This window comes from Propithecus coquereli, unplaced genomic scaffold (genome assembly GCF_000956105.1).
Source record: "Propithecus coquereli isolate 6110/MARCELLA unplaced genomic scaffold, Pcoq_1.0 Scaffold208, whole genome shotgun sequence".
NCBI lineage: Eukaryota > Metazoa > Chordata > Mammalia > Primates > Indriidae > Propithecus > Propithecus coquereli.
In genome coordinates this window covers 1538596-1566028 of record NW_012145856.1, presented here as the reverse complement: position 1 = coordinate 1566028, position 27433 = coordinate 1538596, and the positions used below count along the sequence as shown (strand labels likewise).

The following is a 27433-nucleotide window of genomic DNA, read 5'->3' as shown; positions in this document are numbered from 1 at the left end:
TGTACACTTGCTCCTAGTCTTTACCTCTGAGGAATAGAGAGATTTTTTTCTAATGAACAGATTTTATTCATGGTTTTGTACTCTGCTTTTAACACTTAACCTCTTATTGTGAGCACATTTCAAGTCATTCAATTTTGTTGAAAACATTTTCATGATTGCATGTCATTCAACTGTCACTATAATTTATTTAACTAGTCTCCATTGATAGGCATTTAGCCACATCCAATTTGAAACTATTTAAACAATCATGTGGGTAGTCTTATTCCTTAGGATAAATATATATTATATATATTAACGATGCACTATAATTTATTTAACTAGTGTCCATTGATAGGCATTTAGCCACATCCAATTTGAAACTATTTAAACAATCATGTGGGTAGTCTTATTCCTTAGGATAAAGTCATAGAAGCAGAATTGCTAGGTCAGGGAGTCTGTGCATTTATAGTTTTAATACCCATAAAGGCAAAACATTTCAAGGAGTTAATATAATTGAAGAATGGCTTTGACCTTCAGGGATAACCACAGCATTAGAAAATTTCTTTATGTCCAGTGGGAAAAAACAGATCCCATTAACCTAAAGACCAATTTGGTGGACATTTCTGGAAATGAGTATCTGAACCTTCTCTTCCACTAAGCAAGTTTGAAAGGCTGAGGAAGACCGGTCGAATCTCCCCAGCTCCTGTCCCAGCAGTGCTCCCGTTGCAGTTTAGGCACCATGAAGACAGAGGTTTCTCCATCACGGCATCTTAAAGAGTCAGAAGAGACCTGTGGGAGGCCACCTTCTAACACAGGCTATACCCCCTCCTAACAAGACACCTCTGCAGCCTGCAACAACAAAATTTATCTAGCTGGGATTTCAGAGCAACTCAAAATGTGAATTTCTTTCAGTGAGAGCTGCCATATGAAAATGGGGTTCAGAGGTCAAGTAACCTGAGAAGACTGGATCACAGTGGCTGCGGGAGTATCTTGGCTATAAGAGTTCTCATTTTAAATGCTAATGTGCCGCACAGGGCTCGGGAAGTATATGTAACATTTTACAAGCTCACAGCACTCCTCATGGGATCACTAGTCCATGGGGACCATTTAGGTACAGGCCTCACTTCTTGGCTCCCTCTGGTACCAGGAACGTGGTCAGACCCATGCTCAGAGCATTCACCTGCCTCCATACCACTGGCTCCCTGTAGTTACTGATCTGTGTCACTAGCAGCCCCTTCTGAGAGCTGAGGCCATGTGGTGTGGTATCTACCTAGGCATAGTGCCCACAAATATGGTCCTGGCACGATGCTGACCGCCCAACAAGTAAATGTTTGTAAAATACTAAAAACCCAATCCTGGAGTGGTCAAGGACTACTGTCTACTTGTTTCTAATGCACAGACTTCGGGTTGCACCATTATATTCTCATGGCTGCAGTGAAAGATTATTTCAGAGGCACAGGGTTGGCAAAGGCATTGAAAGGTTACTCCACTGCTGGCCATTTGTCCCACAGAAACAGTTATCTTCTCGGAATTCTGACCTTCTTTGTTCTCGATCTATGAACGTTTTTTAAGGAATCCTAAGAGCTACAGCAGCAAATCCCAACTGGTATTAAGAGAAAATTGTTTTAAGGTGTTATTTACTAGGTAAGTATAGAAAAATCCACTCTTGAGGTATTAACTGATAACCATTAAATAAAATTAAACAGGCTTTCTAAGTGCAGTGTGGTATCCTGGATTAGACCTTGGAACATAAAAAGGAAACTACTGGAAAAACTGGCAAAATTCAAATAAAGTCTGTAGTTTAGTTAACAGTGTTGCACTAGTGTTAAACTCTTAGTTTTGACAAATGCATCGTGGTATGCTAAGATGTTACATTAGGGAAAACTAAGCAGAGTATACGGGAACTCACTGTACTATGTTTGCTACTCTTCTGAAGTCTAAAACTATTCTAAAACACAAGTTTTATTAAAAGATAATAAACAGGTTTTTAACTCCAGGTCTTGCCAGAGTCTTAAGGATACATCATGCATCTCCAGGAGGGGGAGTTATTTCCCTGTCTATTCCATGTTCAAGCCCTGGAAAAAGGACTAGCAATGTTATCTGCTATGAACTTTCATGCACGTGATTTCCTCAACTCTAGGCAAAAGGCTTTATTATCGCCTTTATATAGAGTTGGAAACCTTCTCTAAGCCATTCGGAATAAGTAGCAGAGCCAAATGTCAATCGCAGGTTGTGCTTTTTCTACCCTGGCATGTTGATGATATAATAACAACTGAACAGTTAACATCTACAGAGCCCATACTGCATAGCAGGTACTGGTCTCAGTACTTCACCACTTAAGAATAAAAAACAAAAAGTATGTTTAAACAAGCCTACAACTACAAATGTTAAAAAGTGGGAGTACTAAGTCAGTCTCTCAAAATATTTCCCAAGTCCCTGCAAGAGCGAGCAGGGCTGAGGAGGGGACTCCACCCCTGGGATCTGGATGGACAGCCAGCAGCAGCCTTCAGGAGCCTGCTAATATTTGTTGAATTCTTACTTTTTCCTAAAAATTATTCACCTACATTTTACTCCAAAATAAATCCACACTTGTTTTACCATAAAATGTTTCAAAATATTTGCCAAGTAAATCTCTTAATTTTTTTCCTCAAAACTCTTTCAGAAAAATGACCACTTGAGGCGAAAAGCATCCATGAGGCACAGCCTCATAAAGCAGCCCCGCCCGCAGTTCTCCTGTGCGAGGCCTGGGCGGGGTGCTCACCAGGACCCCCTCCAGCCCTGAAAGACCTGGATATGTCCCACCACTGGCCCATCCCAAACACAGCCGAGAAACGTGTGCCGGAGAGGACCAGGTACTCCCAAGGTTTAGGACACATCTGACGGCCATGTAGGAGAAACATGGCGGAGGAGATCCTCCCAGGACCCAGCCTGCTTACCCACGAGTTCTGTGTCCTTCTGGTCAGCTTTCCTGTGCACCATGGCTGGAAATGTGACTGTCAACTTGCTGTTGTGCTCCTTTCGGACAACTGACCGCCCGGTCCTGAATGGGGCAGTTATGATTGAGGAGAGAAAAAACCCCCAATAAGACATTTAATAGTAGCTGTGAGTGACTGGCCAGAGACGTCTCGCCTGGGGAAAGGGAAAGCCAAGCACCCCGATACTCACTTGCAGTGGGGACATCGCTTAGCAGCCATATGTGCCTTCCAGAAGTAAGCAATGAGCTTGCTCCTGCTCTCACATACATTTTTTACCTGTTAAAAAAAAAAAATCAGAGAACTCTGGAGTGCCATTTTGAGGAGAATCCAACATGTATTCATTTTTCAAGTTAATTTTAACCAGAGGAAACACTGCTCCCCCAACTTTCTTAAACAAAATCTTCCACAGAACCTTAATATAGCCGAGCTCTGCCAATTACTCAGTGACCGCTTTAAGCCTTGTTTCCTCATTTATAACATAGGAATAAGAACAGTAACCATTCAGCAAGCCGTTACTAAGATAAAGAGATCATGAATGCAGTGGGGGGCTTGGAATACAGTAAGTACTCAATAAATGCTAGTTACTATAATTTTTAAAACAAACCTCTCTGGATGCAGCTGGCCTCCCTCAGATGGCCCTCACGGTTCTGAAGGAACTTGAGCCTGGTGCAAATGGGAACCACCTAGGGGCTTTTGTAACCCCCACTTGGGCCTCTCCCCTGACCAATTAAATCAGAATCTCTGGAGTGACGCCTGGGCACAAGGTGAGTCAGAGTTGAAGATTAGTACCGTGGGCTGATTATCTACTCTATCCATTTATTCATTTGCTGAACAGATCAATACTACTTACACAGGCGTTACGGAGGGGAGGATGCGGTAGCAGTGGTAGAGACAGAAAGTGTTAGAGAGAGAAGAAAGCAACATGATGCCATTCTCAAAGTGGATGTTTGCTGGATGCCACCTAAAAACACCTAAACCACCTGATGTCAGCTAACCTTTTCATCGGTCCTGCAGGCAGGTATTAGAGATGAGGCAACAGACACTTGGGGACAGCTGTGTAATTTGTGAAGTCACAGGCCTCATTAATACGCAGATGTGGCAAATTCAAGTCAACTCAGGGAAGCCCAAAGTGTAAGCAATGACAGTGCGGAGAGAACTAGGACAATTAGGCTGAAAACAGAGTTATGGGAGAAGAGAGACAGTGATAACTCACATGTGCTCCCTGGGACCCCAGGAGGTTGTTCTGCATGATTTCAGTTGTGTATTGTTCTAACTCCTCCTGAATTTCGAAGGCAGACGGATTAGCATTTTCTTCTAGAAACTGACAAACAAACAGGAAAACCATATTACTGCAGAAAGCCATATTACTGTAGGAGCCTCTTCAAGGGTGGAAGAGATTATTTTGAGGGGAATAAAAGAAACCATGTCTGCTGTGTTGCATTTTCAAAACAGTAAGGCAACATCACTGTTAAAAAATCAAACAAGAAGCCTGAGCAAAAGCAAGACCCCATCTCTACAAAAAACAGAAAAATTAGCTGGGCATTCTGGCCTGCACCTGTAGTCCCAGCTACTTGAGAGGCTGAGGCAGGAGGATTACTTGAGCCCAGGAGTTCGAGCTATGAGCCAATGAGCTCATAGCCAATGAGCTATGACATTGCCATTGTATTATAGCCTGGGTGACAGAACAAGATCCTGTCTCAAAAATAAATAAATAAATAAAATAAATCAAACGAGAGAACATCTTGCTTCCGGTAACAGTGGGCTAGATTATTCAGAACACACCTAAGACTGAAAGGAACCAAGATAGGTTAAAATATTTTAAAAATCTTAATGCTTTGAAGAGCTGACAAGACAATGAGGAATAATCAGGGCAAATGGAAGGAGAAACAGGAATCTAGTGAGGACAAATAGCATTTGCGCCATATGTGTGCTGATATAGGGGACTGTTCACCGTACTCATGTGCCCCTGGGGAAGATACTGGCACAGATGTCCATGATGCTCCCTGAAGCTCTGTGACATGGCAGCCCTGGCCTTGAGTGCATTTTCCAATTCCGTACTTTTGAACATATTTTGAAGCTCTCAAATGGTGTAGGAAGCAGAAATCAAAGTCTAAAGCTAAGCTGGGTGCAGTGGTACATGTCTGTAGTTCCAGCTACTTGGGAGGCTCACGTGGGAGCATCACTTGAGCACAGGAGTTCGAGGCTGCAGTGAGCTATGATTGTGCTTGTGAACAGCCACTGCATTCTAACCTGGGCAACACAGCAAGACTCTGTTTCTTAAAAAAACCCCAAAGCCTAAAGCTAGTGTACGGATAGGAATCTAACAGGAAATCTTCACTCCCCACCCTCAACACACGAAAACAGAAAGCTGGGAACCCAAAGGGCTATACCCTCAGCAACTACCAGCCCTCGGACAGTCCAGGGAGCTTTAATCTTTGAACCTGGACTATGGTTGGTAGTGTCGCCAAGAAGCAATGAGAATACTCTCTAGAGGAAGGCAGCATTATCCTATGTCTCAGATGATTATTCCCACAAAGAATTATTAAAGTACAATGGCAAACAAACTGTCAAAAGTTAAGTACACAAGGGAACAGGGGGAAGAGAGTGTTTCTGGGGACATGGAACATATGTTGACATTGAAGGGTATCTTACGGATGATGGTTACTTTGTAACTATTTACTAGATTGTACATATAATCAAAGCATTTTTGTGAGTATATTTTATGAAAAAAAATTTTTAAGAGTGTAGGCACCATAAGTAATTTCATGCCAATAAATTTTAAACTTTAGATGAAATGGACAGATTCCTAAAAAAATATAACTGGGTAAAAGTTTAAGAAAATTCCTTCTCTCTCCCTTCACCCTCTTCAATCACTCCTTTGGACAAATTTGACCTTGAGTTAACTTTTTAGCTCTGTTCCCCTGGAAACGTGATTATAAGTGGAAATGTCAGTTGTGTCATTAGGCAACATTGCTGATGGTAAAAGTGATCAGATTGGTTAGACTGCATCAGGACTGACTATGAATGAACTATAAATACCTGGGAAACCCCAGCTCTGAGCTTCCCTGAGTCCTAACTCAGCATATCCCTGAGGGTTCCAGGAAGCCCAGCCATGGAACTGTCACAAAGGATATCGATTCCTTTTTTGGACATGGGGCTTCTAGGCCAGGGTGGCTCCTGAAGCCACTGATATGATCTTGTTCTTTTACTCTCAAGCAGTCAGTCACACAGGGAGCCACAGAAGACTAGTCCCTGGACACCCGTGAGGACAACTGTGAAAGAGAAATGTGTGGCCATGCCCTGCTGGCATACTATGTTTCCAATCTTCCGCAAACTCTTTCAGAGCATTTTAAAGAGAGAGAAAAAGAATTCTGTAACTCATTTTATGAAGCTGATATAATCTAGATACCCAACTAATCACAGATGTAAAAATCCTAAGCAAAATATTAGGAAATCAAATCTAGCAACATATTAAAAAGGGAATATATCATGAATAAGTTGGGTTTATCCGAGGAATTCAAGATTAGTTTAACATTAGAAAGGGAATAGAGTAACTTCACAATGTTACCTGCTTAAAAAGGAGAAAAATTGCCTGAAGACTCAATAGATACTATTAATAAAAAAGTGACAAAATTCGATATTCAGCTATTACAGTAAGATAAGAGCTTCCTAATCTGCCCAAAAAAAGACTATAAATGCTCAGCAAACACCATACTTAATGGTGAAATATTGAAAAGTTTCCCTATTTTCTTGGTATAATTTATTTTTATTTCTCAAACTTACAGAAAAGTTCCAAGTATTTCTATTTTCTATGAACAGGGACACTCTCCAATACAACCATGATACAATCAACAAAAACAGTAAATCAACATTAATAAATTATTACCATCTATCCTCAGACAGCATTCAAGTTTTGCCAATTCTCTTAAAAATGTCCTTCACAGCAAAAGTATCCAGTTCAGAGCCACCTGTTATGTTACATCTACTGGTCATGTCTTTTTTTAAGTCTCCTTCAATTTAGAATAGTTCCTTAGTCTTTAACTTTGAAGGCATTAACACTTTTGAAGATTAAAGGCAAGTTTCATAGAAAATCCCTCAATATAGGTATGTCTGAGGTTTCCTCACAATCAGATTCAGCTAATGCATCTTTGGCAAGAATATCCAGAAATGATGCTCTGTTCTCACTTCATTGTATAAGGTGGTGAGTGATTTCAACCTGTCCCAACAGGTGATGTTCACTTTGACCACTTGAGTAAGTGTGTGACTAGTGGCTTCTCTACTATACAGTTACTCTTCTCCCCCACCAACCTTTGAAATTAATAAAAATTATGTGTGTGTATGTGGTGAAGTGGCAGTATTTTGAAAGTGTGTAAGTAGCCTGTTACTTAAACGTTCAGTCATTCAGTTCATTCTTTCATTTGTAACAGTATGAACTCATGGAGTTCATGGATTCCTACTTCATGCAAATGGGTTATATAATGGTTTACTGTTGTCATTTATTTTGATGCTCAAAATGTGTCAGATTAGGCCAGTGTGAGCCCTTCACAGAGGCTCCTGTGTCCTTTTGACATGTCCCATCATTCTTTGAGCATGTTCTATCTAGGCTGATCTTGTACTTTCTCTGTCCCAGCCCTAGGTCAGCCATTTCTTCAAGAAGCCCTTTTAGTGGAGAACAGTATTTAGAAGCCAAGCTATGGGTGCTAGGTATGCTCATTTGGACCACTGCTCCAAGACCTTCCCAAGGACAGAACTAGGGGAAAATACATGTGTATACGCACACACACTTCACATTGATATTTTTAATTCCACTTCGACAGTACAGGATTAATCCTGTATCTTCTCTCTTATATATTTGTAACTCTTTTTTGCTGACAGTGTGAAATCTGGCCCCCACTACTCTTAACTTACATATTCACTCAATCAATCCCTCTCCCTGTATGTAACCACTCTATCTCTGCTGTCATCCACTCCTCTGCATGGAACCCTCTCACCCTTGCTCTATCCATCTAATGTGTTTAGGACTTGGACTCACACCCACACCAGTCCATCCCCCTTGTGGACCCTCTCATTGCCTTATTTGGGGTCATGTATCCCACACAGGGCCACCCTCTCACCTGACTTGGGCATACATACCCCATGAGGAGCTTTTATCTCCAAATGAACATCCTCCTCATGCTATTTGAGCTCCGGCATCCCTTATGGGACTGCCCATATGTGCAGGGACAACTCAGGTTGAGCCCCTGTGCTGGGACACACTTCCCACAGATGCTTTCCTCACCCTACTGGTGCTTAGACATCATACTGGACCGTGCCTCTGTGTGGAATCCCTCCTTGCTGTGTAAGCATCTAATGACTTTAGGACCAAAATATCCAGGAAGGGGGCGAGGAAGGGGAAAGGGAAATACTTGCTCTTTGTGACAAGAAACAAGACAAGGATGCCCACTACAACTTTAACATGGTAGTACAGATCTTAGTCACCAAAATAACATATTAAAAGAACCCCAAAAACTAAGGATTGGAAAGAAGCAAAACTGCCAGTATTTGCAGATGATATGATTGTGCTGAAAATATAAAAGTATCTAGAGATAAAGTATCAGAATTGATGAGGTAATTTTGCTAGGCTGCTACATAAAAAAAAAAAATATCAATAATATTTTGATATACCAACAAACAGAAAATGCAATTTTAAATAAGGTATTTTTAATAGCACCAGAAAGCCTGAAGTATTAATAAATACTAATTATGAAAAGAAAAATATTTCTTTCCATTAGAGAGATCTAATGATCAGCACCTTATCCAAAGGTAACCAGCCAGAGCAATTAGGCAAGAGAAAAAAAAATAAAAGGCATCCACATTGTTGCTGTTTGCAGCTGACATGAACTTATACACAGAAAAACCTAAAGATTCTACCAGAAAACTCTTAGAACTGATAAATAAATTCAGTAAAGTTGCAGGATACAAAATCAACATGCAAAAATCAGTAGTGGTTCTATACACAAAAAACGAACTAGGTGAAAAAGAAATTAAGAAGGCAATCCCATTTATAACAGCTACAAAAAAAATTTTTAAGAATAAATTTACCCAAGGAGATGAAAGATCTCTACAAGGAAAACTACAAAACACTGATGAAAGAAATTGAACAAGGCACAAACAAATGTAAAAACATCCCATGCTCATTGATTGGAAGTACTAATATTGTTAAAATGACCATATTACCCAAAACAATTTATAGATTCAATGTAATCTCTATCAAAATATCAATAACATTCTTCACAGGAATAGAAAAAACAATCCTAAAATGTGTATGAAACTGTAAGAAATCCAAAATAAAAACTGTAAGAGATCCCAAATAGCCAAAGTAATCCTGAACAAAAAGAACAAAGCTGGAGGCATCACACTTCCAGATTTCAAAATATATTACAAAGCTACAGGAACCAAAACAGCACAGCATAAAAATACACACAGAGACCAATGTAACAGAATAGAGAATCCAAAAGTAAACCCCCATATTTATAGCCAACTGATTTTTGACAAAGGTACTAAGAACATTCACTGGGGAAAGGACAGGCTCTTTAATAAATGGTGCTGGGAAAGCTGGATGTCTATGTGCAGAAGAATGAAACTAGACCGCCACCTCTCATCCTATATAAAAATCAACTCAAAGTAGACTGAAGATCCAAATGTAAGATCTGAAACTGTAAAATTACTAGAAGAAAACACAGGGGAAACATTTCAGGACATTGGTCTGGGAAAAGATTTTATGAATAAGGCCTCAAAAGCACAGGCAACAGAAACAAAAATGAGTGGGATTATATCAAACTAAAGAGCTTCTGCATAGCAAAGAAAACAATCAACAGGGTGAAAAGATAACCTACAAAATGGAAGAAAGTATGTGCAAACTAGTCATCTGACAAGGGTTTAATATGCAGAATATACAAGGAACTCAAACATCTCAAGAGCAAAAAAATAAACAATCTGATTTAAAAATGGGCAAATGATCTGAACAGACATTTCTCAAAAGACATACAAATGGCCAATAAAAATGTGAAAAAATGTTCGACATCACTAATTACCAGGGAAATGCAAATCAAAACCACAATGAGCTATCATCTCACCCTAGTTAGGATGACTATTATCAAAAAGACAAAAAATAACAAATCCTGGTGAGATTGCAGAGAAAAGAGAACTCTTATACACTGTTGGTGGGAATTTAAACTAGTACAGCTACTATGGAGGTTCCTCAAAAAACTCTAAGTAGCCGGACGCAGTGGCTCATGCCTGTAATCCTAGCTCTCTGGGAGGCCGAGGCGGGTGGATCGTTTGAGCTCAGGAGCTCGAGACCAGCCTGAGCAAGAGCGAGACCCCGCCTCTACTAAAAAAAATAGAAAGAAATTAATCGGACAACTAAAAATATATAGAAAAAATTAGCCAGGCATGGTGGCGCATGCCTGTAGTCCCAGCTACTCAGGAGGCTGAGGCAGAAGGATGGCTTGAGCTCAGGAGTTTGAGGTTGCTGTGAGCTAGGCTGACACCATGGCACTCACTCTAGCCCAGGCAAAAGAGTGAGATTCTGTCTCAAAAAAAAAAAAAAACTCTAAGTAGAACAACCATATGATCCAGCAATCCCACTACTAAGAATTTATCTAAAGGAAAGGAAACCATTGTATTAAAGATATATTTGCACCCCCATGTTTATTGCAGCACTATCCTCAATAGCCAAGATGTGGAATCAACCTAGGTTTCCAATAACAGATCAATGGATAATGAAAATGTGGTATATCCACAATGGAATATTTTTCAGCCATAAAAAAAGAATAAGATTCTGTCATTTGCAACAACATGGATGGAACTGGAGGACATTACAGTAAGTGAAATAAGCCAGGCACAGAAAGTTAAATACTGCATGTTCTCACTCATAAATGGAAACTAAAAAAAAAGTTGACCTATAGAAGTAAAATGTAGAATAGAAGATACTAAAGGCTGGGAAGTATAGGGGGAAGGGGAAGATAGGGAGATATTTGTTAAAGGACACAAAATTACAGCTAGATAGGAAGTGTTCTATAGAGGTGCAGAATAACTGTAGTTTACAATAACGTATTACATAGTTTCAAATAGCTAGAAAAAGGATACTGAATGTTCCCAACACAAAGAAAGGACAAATGTTTGATGTGATGGATATACTAATTGGTCTGATCTGACCACCATACATTAGCTGTATTACACCATCACTATGCATACCATAAATATGTACAATTACTATGTATCAATAAAAAAATAAAAGAACCCCAAAAGAGTAACCAAACTTAGCATTACCATAGCAGAACCTGAGATCACGTGCTTCCTAAAATGATGCAATACAAAGTATCCTATATTACAAAGGTTGTATTGTCAAAATGTGAATCTAATGAGGAAATAATCAGATAAATCCAGAAGGTGGGAAATCCTATCATACAACTGGCCTTGAGTCTTCAAAAAAGTCAATATCATGAAAAGAATTTTCTTTTCTTTTTTTTGAGACAGAGTCTCATTCTGTTGCCCCAGCTAGAGTATAGTGGCATCATCATAGCACACTGCAATGTCAAACTCCTGGGCTCAAACAGTCCTCCTGCCTCAGCCTCCCCAAGTAGCTGGGACTATGGGTGCGCACCACCACACCCAGCTAATTTTTCTATTTTTCATGGAGACAAGGGTCTTGCTCTTGCACAGGCTGTTCTCAAACTCCTTCCTGCCTTGGCCTCCTAGAGTGCTAGGATTACAGGCATGAGCTACCATGCCTGGCTAAAAAAGAATTTCCTACATTAAAATGTTCTATAATAAAATAGACCAAAAGAGATGCAATAATCAAAAGCAATCCATAAGCCCTGAATACTGAGTCCAGCAATAAAAAGCTCATTAATGAATAAAATGGCATTTCACTGTTGTTTTCAATAATATTTCTTCAATTACTCTTAAAGCTTCACATTTTCACATCTAGCTATTGGTTTTCAGTCATGAGATAAAAGATCAGTCTGGTGAATATTAGGATAGTAATTAGAAACAACACACAAACATCTCTTATTCCTCACCACTTTGGCTTTTCTGATTTCTGTGACCGACACTACACACCTACCCTGTTCAGAATTCGCTCCAGCTCGTAGACTGCTTGTAGGGCCCCGACTTCTAGTACCCTCAGCTGGCAGACTAAGAGGTGAATCACAGCCCGGGGACAAGTCAGCATGTGGCAGTTTAAACAAGAGCCCCGGAGCAGCAGGTAGAGTTTCTGAAGAGAGGGAATAAAAACAAACAGGATATTAAAAAGAGACATAGTAGTCATGGTAATTTTCAGTATATTCCCAAGTTTTGTCTTTATGGAGTCAGTGTACTCCTTTAAGAATTTCACTTAAACCTATATGCTTAGAAAGCCCTTTTCAACCCTTAAAACTAGATATATATTACTCTCTATTTTCCATTATGGTGTCTTTTTTTCTTTTCTTTCCTTTTTTTTTTTTTTTAAGAGATAAGGTCTCACTCTGTCACCCAGGCTAGAGTGCCATGGCATTGTCATAGCTCACTGCAACCTCGAACTCCTAGGCTTAAGCAATCCTCTTGCCTCAGCCTCCCAGGTAGCTGGGACTATAGGGATGTGCCACCAAACCCAGCTGATTTTTAAAATTGTTTTTTGTAGAGACAGGGTCTCACTATGTTGCTCAGGCTGGTCTTGAACTCCTGGTCTCAAGCAACCCTCCCACCTGGGACTCCCAAAGTGCTAGGGTTACAGGCGTGAGCCACCACACCCGGCTTATGGTTTCATTTTAATCCATTAAAATTTGAAATTTACTTTGGGTGTATGACCTGAGGTGGGGGGACTACCTTTACTTTATTTCAAGTATTTAACAAAGACAATTCTCTTTCTTTCATATCATTAACAGGAAAAAACCATGTCTACGTATACCATGATCTGTGTAGCTTAAAAAAAGAATCCTGGAAGTTAAGTTAGCTGACATAGAAAGCTGAACATGTACAAGCAGGACTCATGACAGTAGCTTCATTCCTGAACTTACTGTCGGGCTTGCTGGGGCTTTGCTTCTCCTGCCACCAAGCAAGAGCCCACAGTTCCACCTGAAGGGCTCAGGGAGGCCTTGAGAACACTTAAGTTCCCTCTATTACCAGGGAGGTGCCACCTAGGTTTCTAAAGAGCACAAAGCTCCTGCAACAAAAGGTGCAGAGTGTGAATCTGGGCACTCCCCTCCAGCCCCCAAGTGATTGGAATCAAGCTGTGGCTCTTCCCAACCGGAATCAAACTGAAACTCGTTTAGTTAGGGCTACAGGGCAAGTGGAGGTTATTGTATTTGGCTCCTCAACATTTTAAATCTCATTCTAAAGAATGCTTTAACTCCCAGCATCTGGAGTTTAACCTCCTCAGACACATCCTGCAAGAGACAGGCCGCACCTGCACATCCCACGAGCAGCCCTGAGACCCACGCATCCAGGGAAGTACGTACGTCAAAGAGGAGAGGGTTGTACACCGTGAGCGGGAGCTCAATGTGGCCCAGGTGCCCAGAGCAGTTGCTGAAGTCCTGCACGCAGGTGGAGCACACCTCTTTGGAATCCGCAGGGCCCAGAGCTAAATCGTACAGGCCGTTTGCGGATGGGTTTCCCAAGCTGTCCAGGTACCGAGGATTTGTAATGGATTTAACACTTAATTTCCTAAGGAGATAAAAAAGACCGAGGGAAAACTACGGTTACCAACCTCTCTGGTGTTTCCTTTCTGGCACTCTCAAAACTGTAGCAAGTGATTATTTAATATCTATTTACTCAGACACACTGACAGCTTCGGAGGGCACAATCTCTGCCTGCCTGCTCACCACTGCACCTCAACACGTAGTGCACAGCCAGCATCCAATAGTTAATAAACACACATGTGCTAAATAAATAAGAGTCGTAAAATCTTCAAAAAGATAGATTTGGAGCAAAACTTGCACTGAGTACACTGGCAGACTATTCATAAAAAGGAGTTAAGCTCTTATTATATACACTGAATGCTCTACAGACAGTGTTATTTAGTCTTGGTCTTAACCCTCGGAGATCACTATATACATTTTTCCGAGGAGGAAACTGAGGCTCAGAGCATTAGGTGATTTAATCCAGGTAACACAGCCAGAATGTGGGAGAGGCAGGATATGAACCAGATCTATTCCAAAACCCACACAGTTCAATGAAGGGGATGTGATACAATAATCCTTGCATGCAGGAATAGTAAATTCGAGAAAATTAAATACAAGTATTCAAACTTTTGAGAAATATAATTTGCTTTACAAAAGGTTTCATCACATTTTATATTTAGTTTAAAAGAGACTTCTATAGGACACTTTAAAAACTACTTATACAAAGCCAACTTTGTACAGAGCCTAATTTCTTTTATGATTTAGAAAATAAAGATAAGGACAAATGAATCATTTGTCTCATACCCTAGAGGAAACCTAAGGGCAGGGCCTTGCTGGGGAGGAGAGCTCACTACTGCTGTAAACATTCCTTTAATGAAGCACAAAAATAGAGTTAAGTTCTTCATGATGGTGGCTATGTACTGAATGTAAAATGATGGCGGTCCATCAAGAACTAAGCTGTTCAGATCCGGAAGACTGTATGTTGCATGGTCACTCTGAAAGCCAAGGCCACGTGGAGACAGATCTGCCTATATGGTTACCTTGCTGCCAGTAAGTTAATTTCATGAGAAACTTTTAACCCAATAGTTGTGTGTGTGGTCCCTTCCCACAAACCTAAAGTCCACCTGCAACCTTGAACTGCGTTAACACTGAACAAATTACTTATCTTTTGTTTGTTAATCTTAATTTCTGAAATTGTAATAAAATACACACAACATAAAATGTATCATCTTAACCATTTCTAAGAGTACAGTTCAGTGGTATTGAGTACATTTGCACTGTGCTACCATCACCACTATCCACCTCCAGAACTCTTTTTTAGGTTACAAAACTGAAACTCTGTACCCATGACATAATTCCCCATCTCCCTCCCTCCCACCATTTTACTTTCTGCTTCTATTAATCTGACTACTCGCAGTACAGGTGGACTCATACAGTACTTACCCTTTTATCGCTGGCTTATTTCACTTAGCATAATGTCCTCAAGGTTCATTCATGTTGTAGGACATGTCAAAATTTCCTTCCTTTTTAGGACTGAATAATATTCCATTGTATATCTATGCCACATCTTGTTTATCGATCCATCTGTTGATAGACACCTGGGTTGTTTCCACTTTTTGGCTATTGTGAATAACGCTACTATGAACAGGTGTACAAATATCTCTTCAAGACCTTACTTTCAATTTTTTGGATATATACCCAGAATAATTGCTGGATCATAGAGTAAATCTTATTTTTAATTTTTTGAAGAACCACCATACTGTTTTCCATAGTGGTTGGATCATTTTATGTTCCTACCAACAGTGTAGAAGGGTTCCACTATCTCCACATCCTGCTCAATACCTGTTATTTCCTGGTTTTTTGATAGTAGCTGTCCTAATGGGTTTGAGGTGGTATCTCACTGTGGTTTTTATTTGCTTTTCCCTGCCTATTGGCCAGTTGTATGTCTCCTTTGGAAAAATGTCTACTTAAGTCCTTTGTCCATTTTTAAATTGTTTTTGTTGTTAAGTTATAGGAGTTCTTTATACGTTTTGAATATTAATACTTTATCAGATTTATGATATACAAATATTTTCTCCCATTCCATGGGTTGCCTTTTCTCTTTATTGATTATGTCCTTTGATAACTGCCAAATTTTTTTCTCACCTAAAGTTTGGGCATTGAGGCAGCTCTTTTAGGATGATTAGAAGATAATGTTTATATAATATAGTGCCTAGAACAAAGTTCCTCTCTCTCTGCTGGAGTAGGGGAAAAAGTCGCTCTTTACCATGATGGGGCTAGAGAAGGGATGAAGAAGAGAGGCTATCAGTAAGGATTCCACTGGATAGTACTGAGTTTGAGACCAACAGAGTTAGGTTTGTGGATGACCCCTGCTACTTCCTAGAGAGACATTTTATTCTCTGGGCCTGAATTTCCTTTCCTATAACTGGAGGTACCACCACAAACGGTGGTGGTGTAGTAAGGACTGAATGCACCAAGTGCTAAGCAGATAGCTCCTCCATCCATCTATTTATATGCTCAACACATCTACTGAGTGTTTACTATGTGCCAGATATAGTTTTAGGTGCCAAGGAAACAGACAAGAATCCCTGTGCTTACGGGCCTTACACCCTATTGGAAGGGTGTAAGGGAAGGGAAACACACAAAAAACAAATTAAATAAGTGCTATGAAGAAATATAACACAGGGAGGGGGAATGATAGGATGAGCCAGGGGTAGAGAAGCCCACACTAAGGAGATACTTGGGCAAAGGCCTGAATGAGATGTAGGAGCAAGCCATGCAGTCACCCAGGCAGAGGGCTTTATAGAAGAAGCAGTGAGTGCAAACGTCCTGAGGTGGTGTGTGCCTGTGGTGATCTGGGACCAGCAAAGAGGCAGGGTAACTGGAATAGAGGAGAGGTCTGAGAGGTAACTGGGGCCAGAAAAGTCCCTTTCAAGCCATTTTAAAGACTTGGCTTTTACTCTGAGTGAGATGGGGATCTAGAATAGTAAAAGGTAGCAGAATTATGGAAACTTCTCAACCCTAGACCCAAACAGGTCTAAAATGTTAGTGATAGGTATAAATTTGCTCATGCTGGCCTGGTGCAGTGGCTCATGCCTGTAACCCCAGCACTTTGGAAAGCCAAGGCAGAAGGATAGCTTGAGGCCAGGAGTTCAAGAACAGCCTGTGCAACATAGTGAGACCCCCCCAAATATCTACAAAAAATAAAACAATTAGCCAGGCATGATGGAGCACCTGTAGTCCTAGCTACTAGGGAGGCTGAGGTAGGAGGATTGTTTGAGCCCAGGAGTTCAAGGTTATGATGAACTATGACCGTACCACTGTACTCCAGCCTGGGTGACAGAGTGAGACTCTGTCTCTAAAAAAAGTTTTAAAAATTTGCTCATGCTGTTGTTTGAAAATTCCACAATTATCTCTCAAAAAATTCAGGCAATCTAAAACATTTTTGGTTTTGGTTATGGCTGGTGATGAGACAATGTGAATTTTGGGGCTAGCACACTGTTACCATCGATGCCACAGCTTTAGCTCAGGAGTTTATTCATCCATTTATTCAGACTTGAGGATAAAGGAAAGGAATCAGACATACAGGAAGCTCAAGGCTAGTGGAGGGAGACAAATATACAAAAGCACAAAAAGTAATTAAGGCACCATGAGAGACAACTGTACTACATGCAAAATGACCTCAGAAAAAGAGAGGCATTGCACTCAGCCTTTGGGTGTGTACACTGAGTGAGGAACAGAGGGAAGTGGTCCCTCTTGCAGAAAGGACATTTGAAAATAGCTTGAAGAAAGCCCTAAATGCCGAAACACATAGGCAATTTCTGGAATGTGCAAGTAGTTTAACAGGGCTAGAGAAGGGATGATATTATAACTAAAATCAGCATTGGCCTCATCATGGGAGACTTTGTAGCCTATACTAAGAAAGCATCCTTTATCTGAGAGAAACGGAGGACCTTTAGAGAGTTTTAAAGCTGACAGTACCATGACTGTACTTGCACTTGGGAAGAGTAATTTTGACAGAGGTGTGGAGGATGGACTGGACAGGTTTTGGGAGGGAGGTGGAAGGAAAAAACAATTGAAGCATGAGATAAGGGCTGGATCTATCACAGTCTATTGCAGTAGCAATCAGGATAAAAAGCAGGGTATAGAACAAAGAGATATGTAGATGACACACAGTAAGAGGTCAATAAATAAATTAGATGTCAGGAGAGAGAGGTCTAGAATTATTTCTTGGTTTCTAGTGACCATTTTGCAATAGATTAGGTACACCATTTTGGAGGGGCAAGTCTCTCTAACCTTTTGGGCAGATGGTGCATGTTGAGTGTTTGATATATGAGTTTAAGAACTCTGTGTGAAATTCAAGTAGAGGTCCAGACAGCTGAATAAATGGGTCTGAAAATCAGGAAAGGAAATTGGGCTGGAGATTTAACTTTGAGACTATCAATCATGAAAGTGGTGAGATTGTCTAGGCACAATATTTAGGATAAGAAAAGCAACATTATCAGAATAGAACTTTGAGGAACAATATTATTTAAGGAGTAAAAAGAGGAATGCACTTTGTTCACCAATGTGTCATTAACGCCTAGCTTAGTGCCTGGCAAAAACTGGATGCTCAATAAATGTTTGTTAGTGGATAGACTGGATCAAGTAAGAGAGGAATAAGTACTTGCCACAGAAATAGGAGACTCTGAAGCCAATAAGGTCCTAGAAGAGAGGAGAGTTGCAAGGGTGTGGTGTATGCAGGCTCAAATGCTACCGTGATCAAAATGAGGACTAAGCAGAGTTCCCTTGACTTAGTAACTAGGCGGAGACGATAGCGGGGTTCCAGCAAAGAAAACTTACCGCCTGAACTGACACTTAAAGGATAATCATTTTACAGATTAGCCGCCTCGAGGGCAATATGGTAATTCTACAAACGCTTCTTAATTAACGAGGAGACTGGCAGATGATAAGGCTGCAAACCCGGACACCTCTCTCTCCCCAGCCCCACCGGATTCTAGGCAGTGCACGTCGGCCCGGGAACATTCCCCGAACTACGGATCCCAGCAGGACACATGCCAGACAACCATAGACTCAGAAGATAGGCTGGGTCCAAAAGCCTCTGGGAACAGTAGTTTATGACGCCAACCTCAAGATCCAGGCTGTGCATGCTTCCCACCAACTCCTTACCGGAGCTCTTCAGCCGAATACATCCCGAAGGAAATACCCTGTAGTCGCCGCCAGGGCATGTTCTTGGAGCCCAACATCCTGCAGGTCAGTTTTGAGTTTCGACACCCCGAGAGATGTTAGAGTTACCACCGATAAATTCTCAACTCAGCCTCAAGCCCGCAGCCACCATGTGATTCAAACTGCGCATGCCTCCGGGAACCGCTAGCTGGAATGAGATTTACGTGGACGAGATCATTTTTGCTGCAGGGGGAAAGGAAAATAGTTGTACGATTCTCAACTAGCCCTCTTATTTTGAAAACAATCAAAGACATATAAGACATTAAAATAATCGTGTAGGAAAATTTCCTCGAGGCAAATGAAGCTTATTGAGCCTTTACCTTCCGTGGTAAAGTCAACCTCCAATTTCATATTCCTCTGGTCTTGTTCCGTCTCCGCCAATAGCTGAGCTGTTCCCGCCCACTTCCCTCCTCCCGCTTCCCTGAAGGTCGGAGGCATGCTTTCCCAACATGCTCTGCAAAGAAGCCAAAGATGGCGGTGGCTGCTTCAGTTTGCTTGTGGAAGATCGGTACCAGGCTTGGCCTGCCGCTGAAGCGTCAACGGGCAGGACTGTGTGAACGGATATCCAATTTTAGGTAAGAGAAGCTTGAGGGATCCACGAAGAAGACCGCGGAGTCAACTTAGTCCGGTGTCTCCCCGAGAACTGTTGAACTAGGTACAATGGAGTGGTTTACGCATGCGCGCTCTCACGGCCGTGTGCGCCGAAGCACAGGCACGCGGAGCTGGTGCTTTGAAATAGGGTTTGAAACGCAATTATTCATTAGGGAGATTATTTATTGTTTGCAATACTCTGGAGTTAGAACTGTCCGCAAAACTAGGACTTTGCTCTCGTGAAACTCACATTTCAGTGAATGTGGCTGTTAGCAACTCTACCCCGAATTAAAAAAAAAAAAAAATATATATATATATATATATATCTGTCCTGACTCATTTTAACCCAACCAGAAAGAACGAGGAGAACTCCTCAGATATTCCCAAATAAAAGGCAGCCGATGATCGCCACTGTGTGCAAGGTGTTGCGGAGACATTTGGCCAAGGAAGTTAGCAGGTTTTCATAAAAGCAGAAAAATCTAAAAGATCTGACCACACCCTTTTAATCTGTGATTGTTACAGCTTGGAACTCGTATCACCCATTTATGTGATTTTTTTTTTCATTCAGTGCAAACCGTGGCATTGTGGAAATATGAGAGGCAGTAACATGTAGTGAAAATTTGAGACAAACCTAATCTTAGATTTAGTGTCAGCCAGTCCTTCAGTTGGGTGATAGTAGACATTTTCTCATTTGTAGACTGGAGCTGGTAATAACCATGGGAAAGATTTGTGAGGAATAAGTGAGATGTGTAATTTACAATATTTTTTTAATGTACCCTCCACATAGTATTGGAGAAGCCTTTATGCTGCCATTCAGTCCCAGTCCTCCTTTTCCTACTAGTATCCATTGTTGACATTTTTCTACTCATTTTCTTTGCCTGACAGCAACATCTCTCTCAGCATTCATCCTCAAGATAGTGGTGATCTCTGTTCTAATGTCGTGGGAAACAAATAGCATGATTTGAAAGAGTTGATTTCTATGAGTCTGGAAGGTGGTACATGCCTGTAATCCCATCTACTGATGGGACTGAGGTGGGAGAATCCCTTAAGTCCAGGAGTCAAGACCAGCCTGAGTAAATAGTGAGACCCTCTCTTCAAAAAAAAAATAAAAAAGGTGATCTCTTTCTGAAATGTCTTTAGCAGAGAGAGGTATTCTTATTTTGAAATGATGCCTGACCAGATACTAGTGGAAAAAGTATTCTTCTATGTAATCACACCTTGACAATTTTTTGAATAGTACCAATGCCATTTAGGATAGGGAAATATGCAAAATTATATTATTCATGCATATTATCTGTGTGGTGTGTAAACTGTATTTTTAGTGTGATTAGAACATTTTGATCACTTGAGCCCAAGAGTTTGAGGTTGCAGTGAGCTATGATGACACCAGGCATTCTAGCCCTGGCAACAGAGCAAGACCCTGTCTCAAAAAAAAAAAGCAAAACTCAGACCTGGCTCTGTGACACAATGGATAGGGCATTGGACTTCTAAAACTCAGTTGTGTGGACTAGTGATTTTGTATTTTGGGTGAAAAATAATTTCATACCTGAGCCTCTGAAAATAGAAAATATCAGTAGTTCCAAGTCTAAATTACGCCTTATATATTTGGCACATTCCTGATTGTTGAAGGAAGTGGAAGGCAACATGGGTCATTAGCTTCTTCGTAATTAACTTTAAGTGAGGTAAGCCTTTACTACCAGCACATTATCTATATAAAAGCAGGAGCTCACTGAATTGTTCTTAACCTCAAAGTGTTTTAGGTTTCCAGTGTCGAAAGTCCCTTGGATTTCAAACCAGCTGCTCAAATTGTTGAACTGCCATTACAGATTTCCTTTTCTTCTGATTCTGCATAAAGATTGCTTCAAGAAATTTTGACCATCTCATGTCCATATTTCATATCCATTGAACGTGCTGTATAGGCCACGTCATCTTAGCATGCAGTGACGTGAGTTATCCAGTCAGTTTAATCCATGATAATTGGAAAATTTGGGCTCAAAATGCACATAGGTGGAGGTGAGCTGGGAACTTCATTAATGAATATTATTAGCTTTATTGGCTTTTATTTTTTGCAGATTTTATTCTGAAAGTGCAGCCCTCCCAAAGGTTGAAGGAAGTGATGTGACAGGTATGTAAAAAATCTGTTGAAGTAATTTCATTTTTATATCAATACATTGTATTCCATAGTAGTTGTAGTATTAGGAAACTGATTCATGTTGTTTTATTTTTCACATTAAGGGATTGAAGAAGTAGTCATTCCAAAAAAGAAAACTTGGTAAGTATTCTGTCAATGTTCATTCATTAAGTGGTTTAGTGCTAATTATGAGGGAAACGTGAGGGAATGTAAGGCATCAGTGACAGGAAGAGCAATGGGAGAGCATTTGAAGAGCTGGGGGTGTGGAGCTGGGGAGTTTAAAGAAAACAAAGAAGAAAGTGGAGAGTGGTCAGTGAATAAGGAATGAGATTTACTTAAAAGAACAGTTAAAATACCTTCTGAACTAAGTGTGTTAACATAATATTAGTTAAACATGAACATCATCATTAGAATAATTTCTTAAAGGAAGTTCTCTCTTATATGGTTGGGAAACCAGGCAAAATTATTTTCTTTATGATCCCTAATGAGCTAGGGTAATATAAATAATGCGGACTGTAAAATTTAGCTTTTTTATTCACTGGATAGATCCTTGAACAAATTGCCTTATTTATTCAGCATTTGTTGAATATGTTAAGAACAAAAACTTCAAAAAAATGCTTGTTGTAATATATTATTGAATGCATTTAAAGGTCCCTCAAAAAGCCAGGTCTTGGAATTCTCAGTATGACCTGAAAACTTGGGTTCATTTAAAAAGGCTTTAAAGAAAAATGCTTTCTTAATTTGAATTGTGTAATTATTTAGAGAAGACATGGAGCCCAGTTATGATCAATGCATGGGTTAAGTGCAAGGTAAAGCCTACAATGATGTGGACAGATAGGTGCTTGAATACATTTGTTGATAGGCCAGTAAATTGGAACAACTCTTTGTAGGGAAATTTGGCAGAATCAGAATTTAAAATATCCATACCTCACTGGCTAGCCACTTTGGAGGAACACTTGCATATATACCAAAGAGACATGGATGAGAATGTTCTTTATAACTTGGGAATAGTAACAAGTCGAAATAACCCAAGTGCCCATTCAAAAGTGAATGGATAATAAAAAATGGTTATCACGCAGTAAGTTAACATTTAAAGGAATTAATTAGCTCTATGGGTAATAACAGGCATAGTACGGTCAAACTTAGGTAAACATATCAGGCAGAATGACAGTATATGAGGGCTGTCCAGAAAGTATCCAGCCATGTAATATGAAAAATAGTATTAACAATGGCTGGATACTTTCTGGAGAACCCTCGTATGTTTTACACACATTTTTTAGAGAGAAATGTGTGTAAAAGTACCTTAAAAAGTTCTGGAAATATAAATGCCAACTCATGATGGGTAGGGTCACAAGATGACACTGGACACTTTTAGCGTAACCTGTAATGTTCTGATTTATTTTTTTAAAGATAATACATAATATATTCATTGTGATTACTTTTTAAAATAACCGTTTTTTTAAAAGGAGCTAATGAGTAATCTATCGTAAATTTTTCACTGGTGTTTGTCAAATATGTTAGTAAGATTTGCTAACTTGGTTAGGCTTAAATATGCTAATAAAAGATCTGGTTAGGGAATACTGAGAGATGAGAGAATGTTTCTTTATCGCACTTGCTGAAATTCAATGTGACTTAAAATTTAATGTGACTTAAAAATGGTTAGAAAAATCCAGTGGATATTATATAGCTCAGGGAATTAATCAGTTAATATGATACATATTTCTTGTATGTTCTTTTGTCTTAGATGACTTATATTCTTATACTTAGTTTAGAAAACCACTCTTGGTTTATTAAATTTACTGTAATTCCCTATTGGGAACGAAGCACATTAAATCTAACATAGGAGTAAAAATACATTTGAAACTGAATTATCTTGTTTGCCATTCATTCCAGTGAAACATTTTCCAGTAGTTCAGTGAAGGTCTCTATCCAAAGGTGCAGTGGACAACTGCCTGTAATTCTTATCAAAAATTTATATATGGTTGAGAGGGTTAAACCAGAAGACTGCATCAGAATCATCTGGAAGTTCAGTAAGGATGCATGTGACAGTCCTCTGTGGATCTTAGAAGCTCTGATGCACCAGGTCCAGAGTGTAGCCTGTGATTTATTCCCATATAACTGGATTAAGAGCCACCAATTTAGAGAGTAAAGGCAAGAGTAGTCCAGAAAGCTGTAGTAAGAATCCTTAGAAAAGCAGATAGGGGAAGTGAGCAAGATAGTTGTGTGAGGTGAGGATGGCAATCACTAGCCCCAGGTGATGATGTTAGGGACCGGGCCAGAAAGGGCAGGCAAAGCAAAGAAAGGAACACGTACTACCTACAGGCAAAAGAACTGACAGTTTTCTCCTTTTTTAACTTATTCTAATGACTTTGAGAGATAAGAACCAGCTCTAGGCGAGACCTGAAGTTTGTTACTGGCTAGTGCACTGAGTAAAATCATTTGTTTACTTTGTGACTATGAAGAGCTCTGATGTGGGTTAACTTGTGATTCTTATTCTTAGGGATAAAGTGGCTGTTCTTCAGGCACTTGCATCCACAGTAAACAGGGTAAGTAGGATTTTTTAAGTTTTTATTTTGGCTAATAACACATTTAATGTTCATACCTATTCAATATTCAGAATTAAACTGTTGTGGATCTAGCAAGTTCCTTTAAAATTATCTAATCCAATCCCTTCATTTGACAAATTAGGAAGATAAGATTTTCAAAGTAACTAGCTCAGGGCTGGTTAGGGTGTTAAAAAAACTTACTTCCATGTCTTTCATCTCCAAATACAGTGTTTTTTGTGTGTGTGTGGTTTTTTTGTGTGTTTTTTTGTTTTGTTTTGTTTTGTTTTTTTAAGATACCAGTGATCTCTAATCACTGAAAGAGCTTGTCGAAATGCATATGCCTGGGGCATGTGGTAACCGTAGCAGGTGATCTGTATACCAACTTTGAGAACTAATATCATGCTGGAGTAATGCAGTAATTAAGAATGTGAGTCTTGGAGCCAGTGTTTTAAATAGCTGAACAACTAGCTTTGGATCTTGGGTATCTTTTGATCCTTCTGTTTCCTGATCTCTAAAATGGGGGTTAATTGTAGCACTAAACCTCAAGGTTGTGGTGAGAATTAAGAGTTAAGTATACATTAGAGGTTTAGGGCCGTATTTGGCACAAAGGAAATGCTCAGTACGTGACAGCTATTTTTTTTATTGTTGCTACTCTCGTTTTCATTACTGACAAATGAAATCTGCTGTGTTGACAACTCAAGAATAAGGTGTATAGTCAGAGGATGCACTGAAACTTTGGTTAAGTGTGTCAGAGATGGAACTTTCTGCTTGATTGTATTTTTCATTAGCCAAAAACTACTTTAAATTGTAACTGTGGAGGAAAGTCTAAAATAATTAAATCTTCTGCCACAATGTCTTTGTGGATATTGACCCTCCTTAAGTTGGTTATCAAAAATATCCAGAATTGTTTTTCTATTGTAGGTGTTGAACTACATCTAAAGATGATGTTGGGCCAAATGTGCATAGGTATACTCTACCAAGTTCTGAAAAAGGGTTTTTAAATATTACATCTCCCCACTTGAAAAGCATTGAGATTTTTGGCCAGCTCACTTACCCATAAATAGGCACCTGAAATGGGCCTCTGAGATTGTTCTCAGTGTTTCAGTGAGAATTGCCCAGGACCACCATTAAGTCAGAGAAGTTGTAGTAGAATTGCCTGACTTATCTGGGTTTTGGCCATTAGGATCCAAGAGATAGTCATTTATCTATTCACTCAGTAACTGTATATTGTGCCCTTATGATGCTTGCCAAGCACTGTGCTGGGCGTAGAAGTTAGACACAGTCCTTCCATGGTTCCTAGGGAGGAGGACTGAAGTAGCACTGAAAAGGGGGTATATCACCCAGACTGGGAAAGGACTTCCGGAAGAGTTGATGATTGGAAGGTGCGAAGCAAAAATACAGTAATGGGAAAGCATTCCCAGCAGAGGCAACACTGCACAGGGGTGCAAAGGCATGGAACGAGTAGTTTAGTGTGGTGGGACTCGAGGATTTGAGGGGTAGAAAGATGAGATAAGATCATGAATGCCATGCTAGGGAGTTCTGATTTTTATCCAAGTCCATTGAAGAACTTTAAGCAGGGGTTTGACATAATCAGACAAATGTTATAAAAAATGGCAATGTGGAGAATGAGAAACCTTTCCACTTGAAAGTATGATAAAGATCTTAACATCTCAAAAGTTAAACCCCTTTCCCTCCAAACCTACTCCTCGCCCTTTTTTCTTTTGTTTGTTTGTGATTTCATTAATTGCAGTTGCATCCTTCTAGCTACTCAGGCCAAAATTCTGGGACCCATCTTTGGCTCTTCTGTCATGCTTCATGTTAGTAAAGCCTTTGTTTCTCCCTGCAAAATATATGTGGATGGGATCTCCAGGACCACTTCCGGGTTCAGGGATTTGCCAGGAGGACTCACAGCTAAGAGTTATCACAGCAAGAAGATACGGAGTAAAGTCAGCAAAGGGAAGAGGCACATAGAGTAAAATCCAGAAGAAACCAGGCACAAGTTTCCCAGAGTCCTTTCCCAGAGGAGTCACATAGGACTTGTGTAATTCCTCCTGCAATGAGTTGCGATGACACATATGAAATGTCTACTGGGAAAGCTCATTAGAGACTCAGTGCCCAGAGTTTTTAGGGGAGGCTGGTCATGTAGGCACCCTCTGGCTGGCATATACCAAGTGCCACATTCCCAGAAGGAAACCAGGTTTTTAACATAAACCATATCATATAAACAGGTTGGGCACAGTGAGCCATTCTTACCAGTTCTAGGAATGGTAGAAACCCTCCCAAAATCCAAGTTCCCAGGTGCTAGCCACGGGCCAGCCTTGCTTCGAAACAGGACTTTCTAAAGATAGCTGTTTCAGGCCTATTCACTTTTTTCTGCACAATATCCAAATGCCAGACACTTGCCATCATCACCGATCACCTTGGTTCATCATTCTCTCTCACTAGCCTGGATTAATTGTAATAGTCTCTGTTCCCTCCCACTTCAACCCTTCTGCAGTATTCTCAGTTCAGCAGCTGTAGTGACCCTGGCTTACTTTACTCAGAATTCAGGAATAGCTTCACATTATTGTAATTGAAATAACAACTGGAGTCCATACTAGGGCTCCTAGACTCTGCATGATCTGTCTCCCGTTACTGCTGGCCACATCTGCTTCTGTGTTACTTGCTAACTCTACCTACACTGATCTCCCAGCTATTTCTCAGTTTCTCAGAAGGCATGCATCTGCCTCGGCTTTAATGTTTGCTTTGCCTTCTTCCTGGTGTTACTTATTTGTTTTATCTTCTAGAGATTTATTTCTCACTAGATTGCAAGCTATGTGAAAGGGCAGGGATGTTTGCCTGTTGGAATAATCCCTGGCACATGTGAGGCATTCAGTAAATATTGGATGAATGAATAAGAAAGACACTGAACTAAGACAGTGGCAGTTGGGATAAGAGAGAATAGAGTAGGTAGGGGAGGTCAAGGAGCTGAGTTGGCTGAAGCTGATGACAGGTTAGTTGAATGGAAGTAATGGGAGAGTATTTTTGGGTTGGACTACAGAGTGATCTTTGCCATTCACTGAAATAATGATAGAGGGGTGAGTAGCTGTGTCAGGGAGGTTCAGACAAGCTTGGTTTGAGGTGTCTGAGCCACAGGGCTAGACGAGAGAGGTTGTATCTCACAGACTGTGGAGGACTTGGAAGTCACTGAGAGAGGGAAATTGGGAGGCAGATAGGAAGAAGGAGTCTAATGTAAGAGTTCAGTATGTCGCCAAAACTAGAGGCCCCAACAGATCTGAAAGGTGATGGAGAGAAGCAGAGCCAGAGACAAGCAACAGTTTGAGTGTAATCTGGGAGTAGTCC

The 27433-nt window shown here is 40.3% G+C and overlaps 2 protein-coding genes across 2 annotated transcripts in view; one reads left to right on the top strand and one right to left on the bottom strand.

The window, feature by feature from the left end:
- The window catches only part of POLR1A (polymerase (RNA) I polypeptide A, 194kDa), a 74848-nt gene extending 55893 nt beyond the window's left edge, over positions 1-18955 (bottom strand). Inside the window, exons 1-6 of the mRNA XM_012644253.1 lie at positions 18767-18955; positions 13436-13640; positions 12064-12213; positions 4168-4275; positions 3145-3230; positions 2916-3019 (exon numbers count right to left, since the gene is read on the bottom strand). Of these exons, the coding sequence (XP_012499707.1) occupies positions 2916-3019; positions 3145-3230; positions 4168-4275; positions 12064-12213; positions 13436-13640; positions 18767-18843 (730 nt within the window). The 5' untranslated portion in view covers positions 18844-18955. The remainder of the gene's footprint in view (positions 1-2915; positions 3020-3144; positions 3231-4167; positions 4276-12063; positions 12214-13435; positions 13641-18766) is intronic.
- A 339-nt stretch (positions 18956-19294) lies between these two features.
- Positions 19295-27433, top strand: part of PTCD3 (pentatricopeptide repeat domain 3) — a 28736-nt gene continuing 20597 nt past the window's right edge. The window contains exons 1-4 of the mRNA XM_012644242.1: positions 19295-19398; positions 21487-21539; positions 21650-21686; positions 24046-24091. Coding sequence (XP_012499696.1) covers positions 19295-19398; positions 21487-21539; positions 21650-21686; positions 24046-24091 — 240 coding nt within the window. The remainder of the gene's footprint in view (positions 19399-21486; positions 21540-21649; positions 21687-24045; positions 24092-27433) is intronic.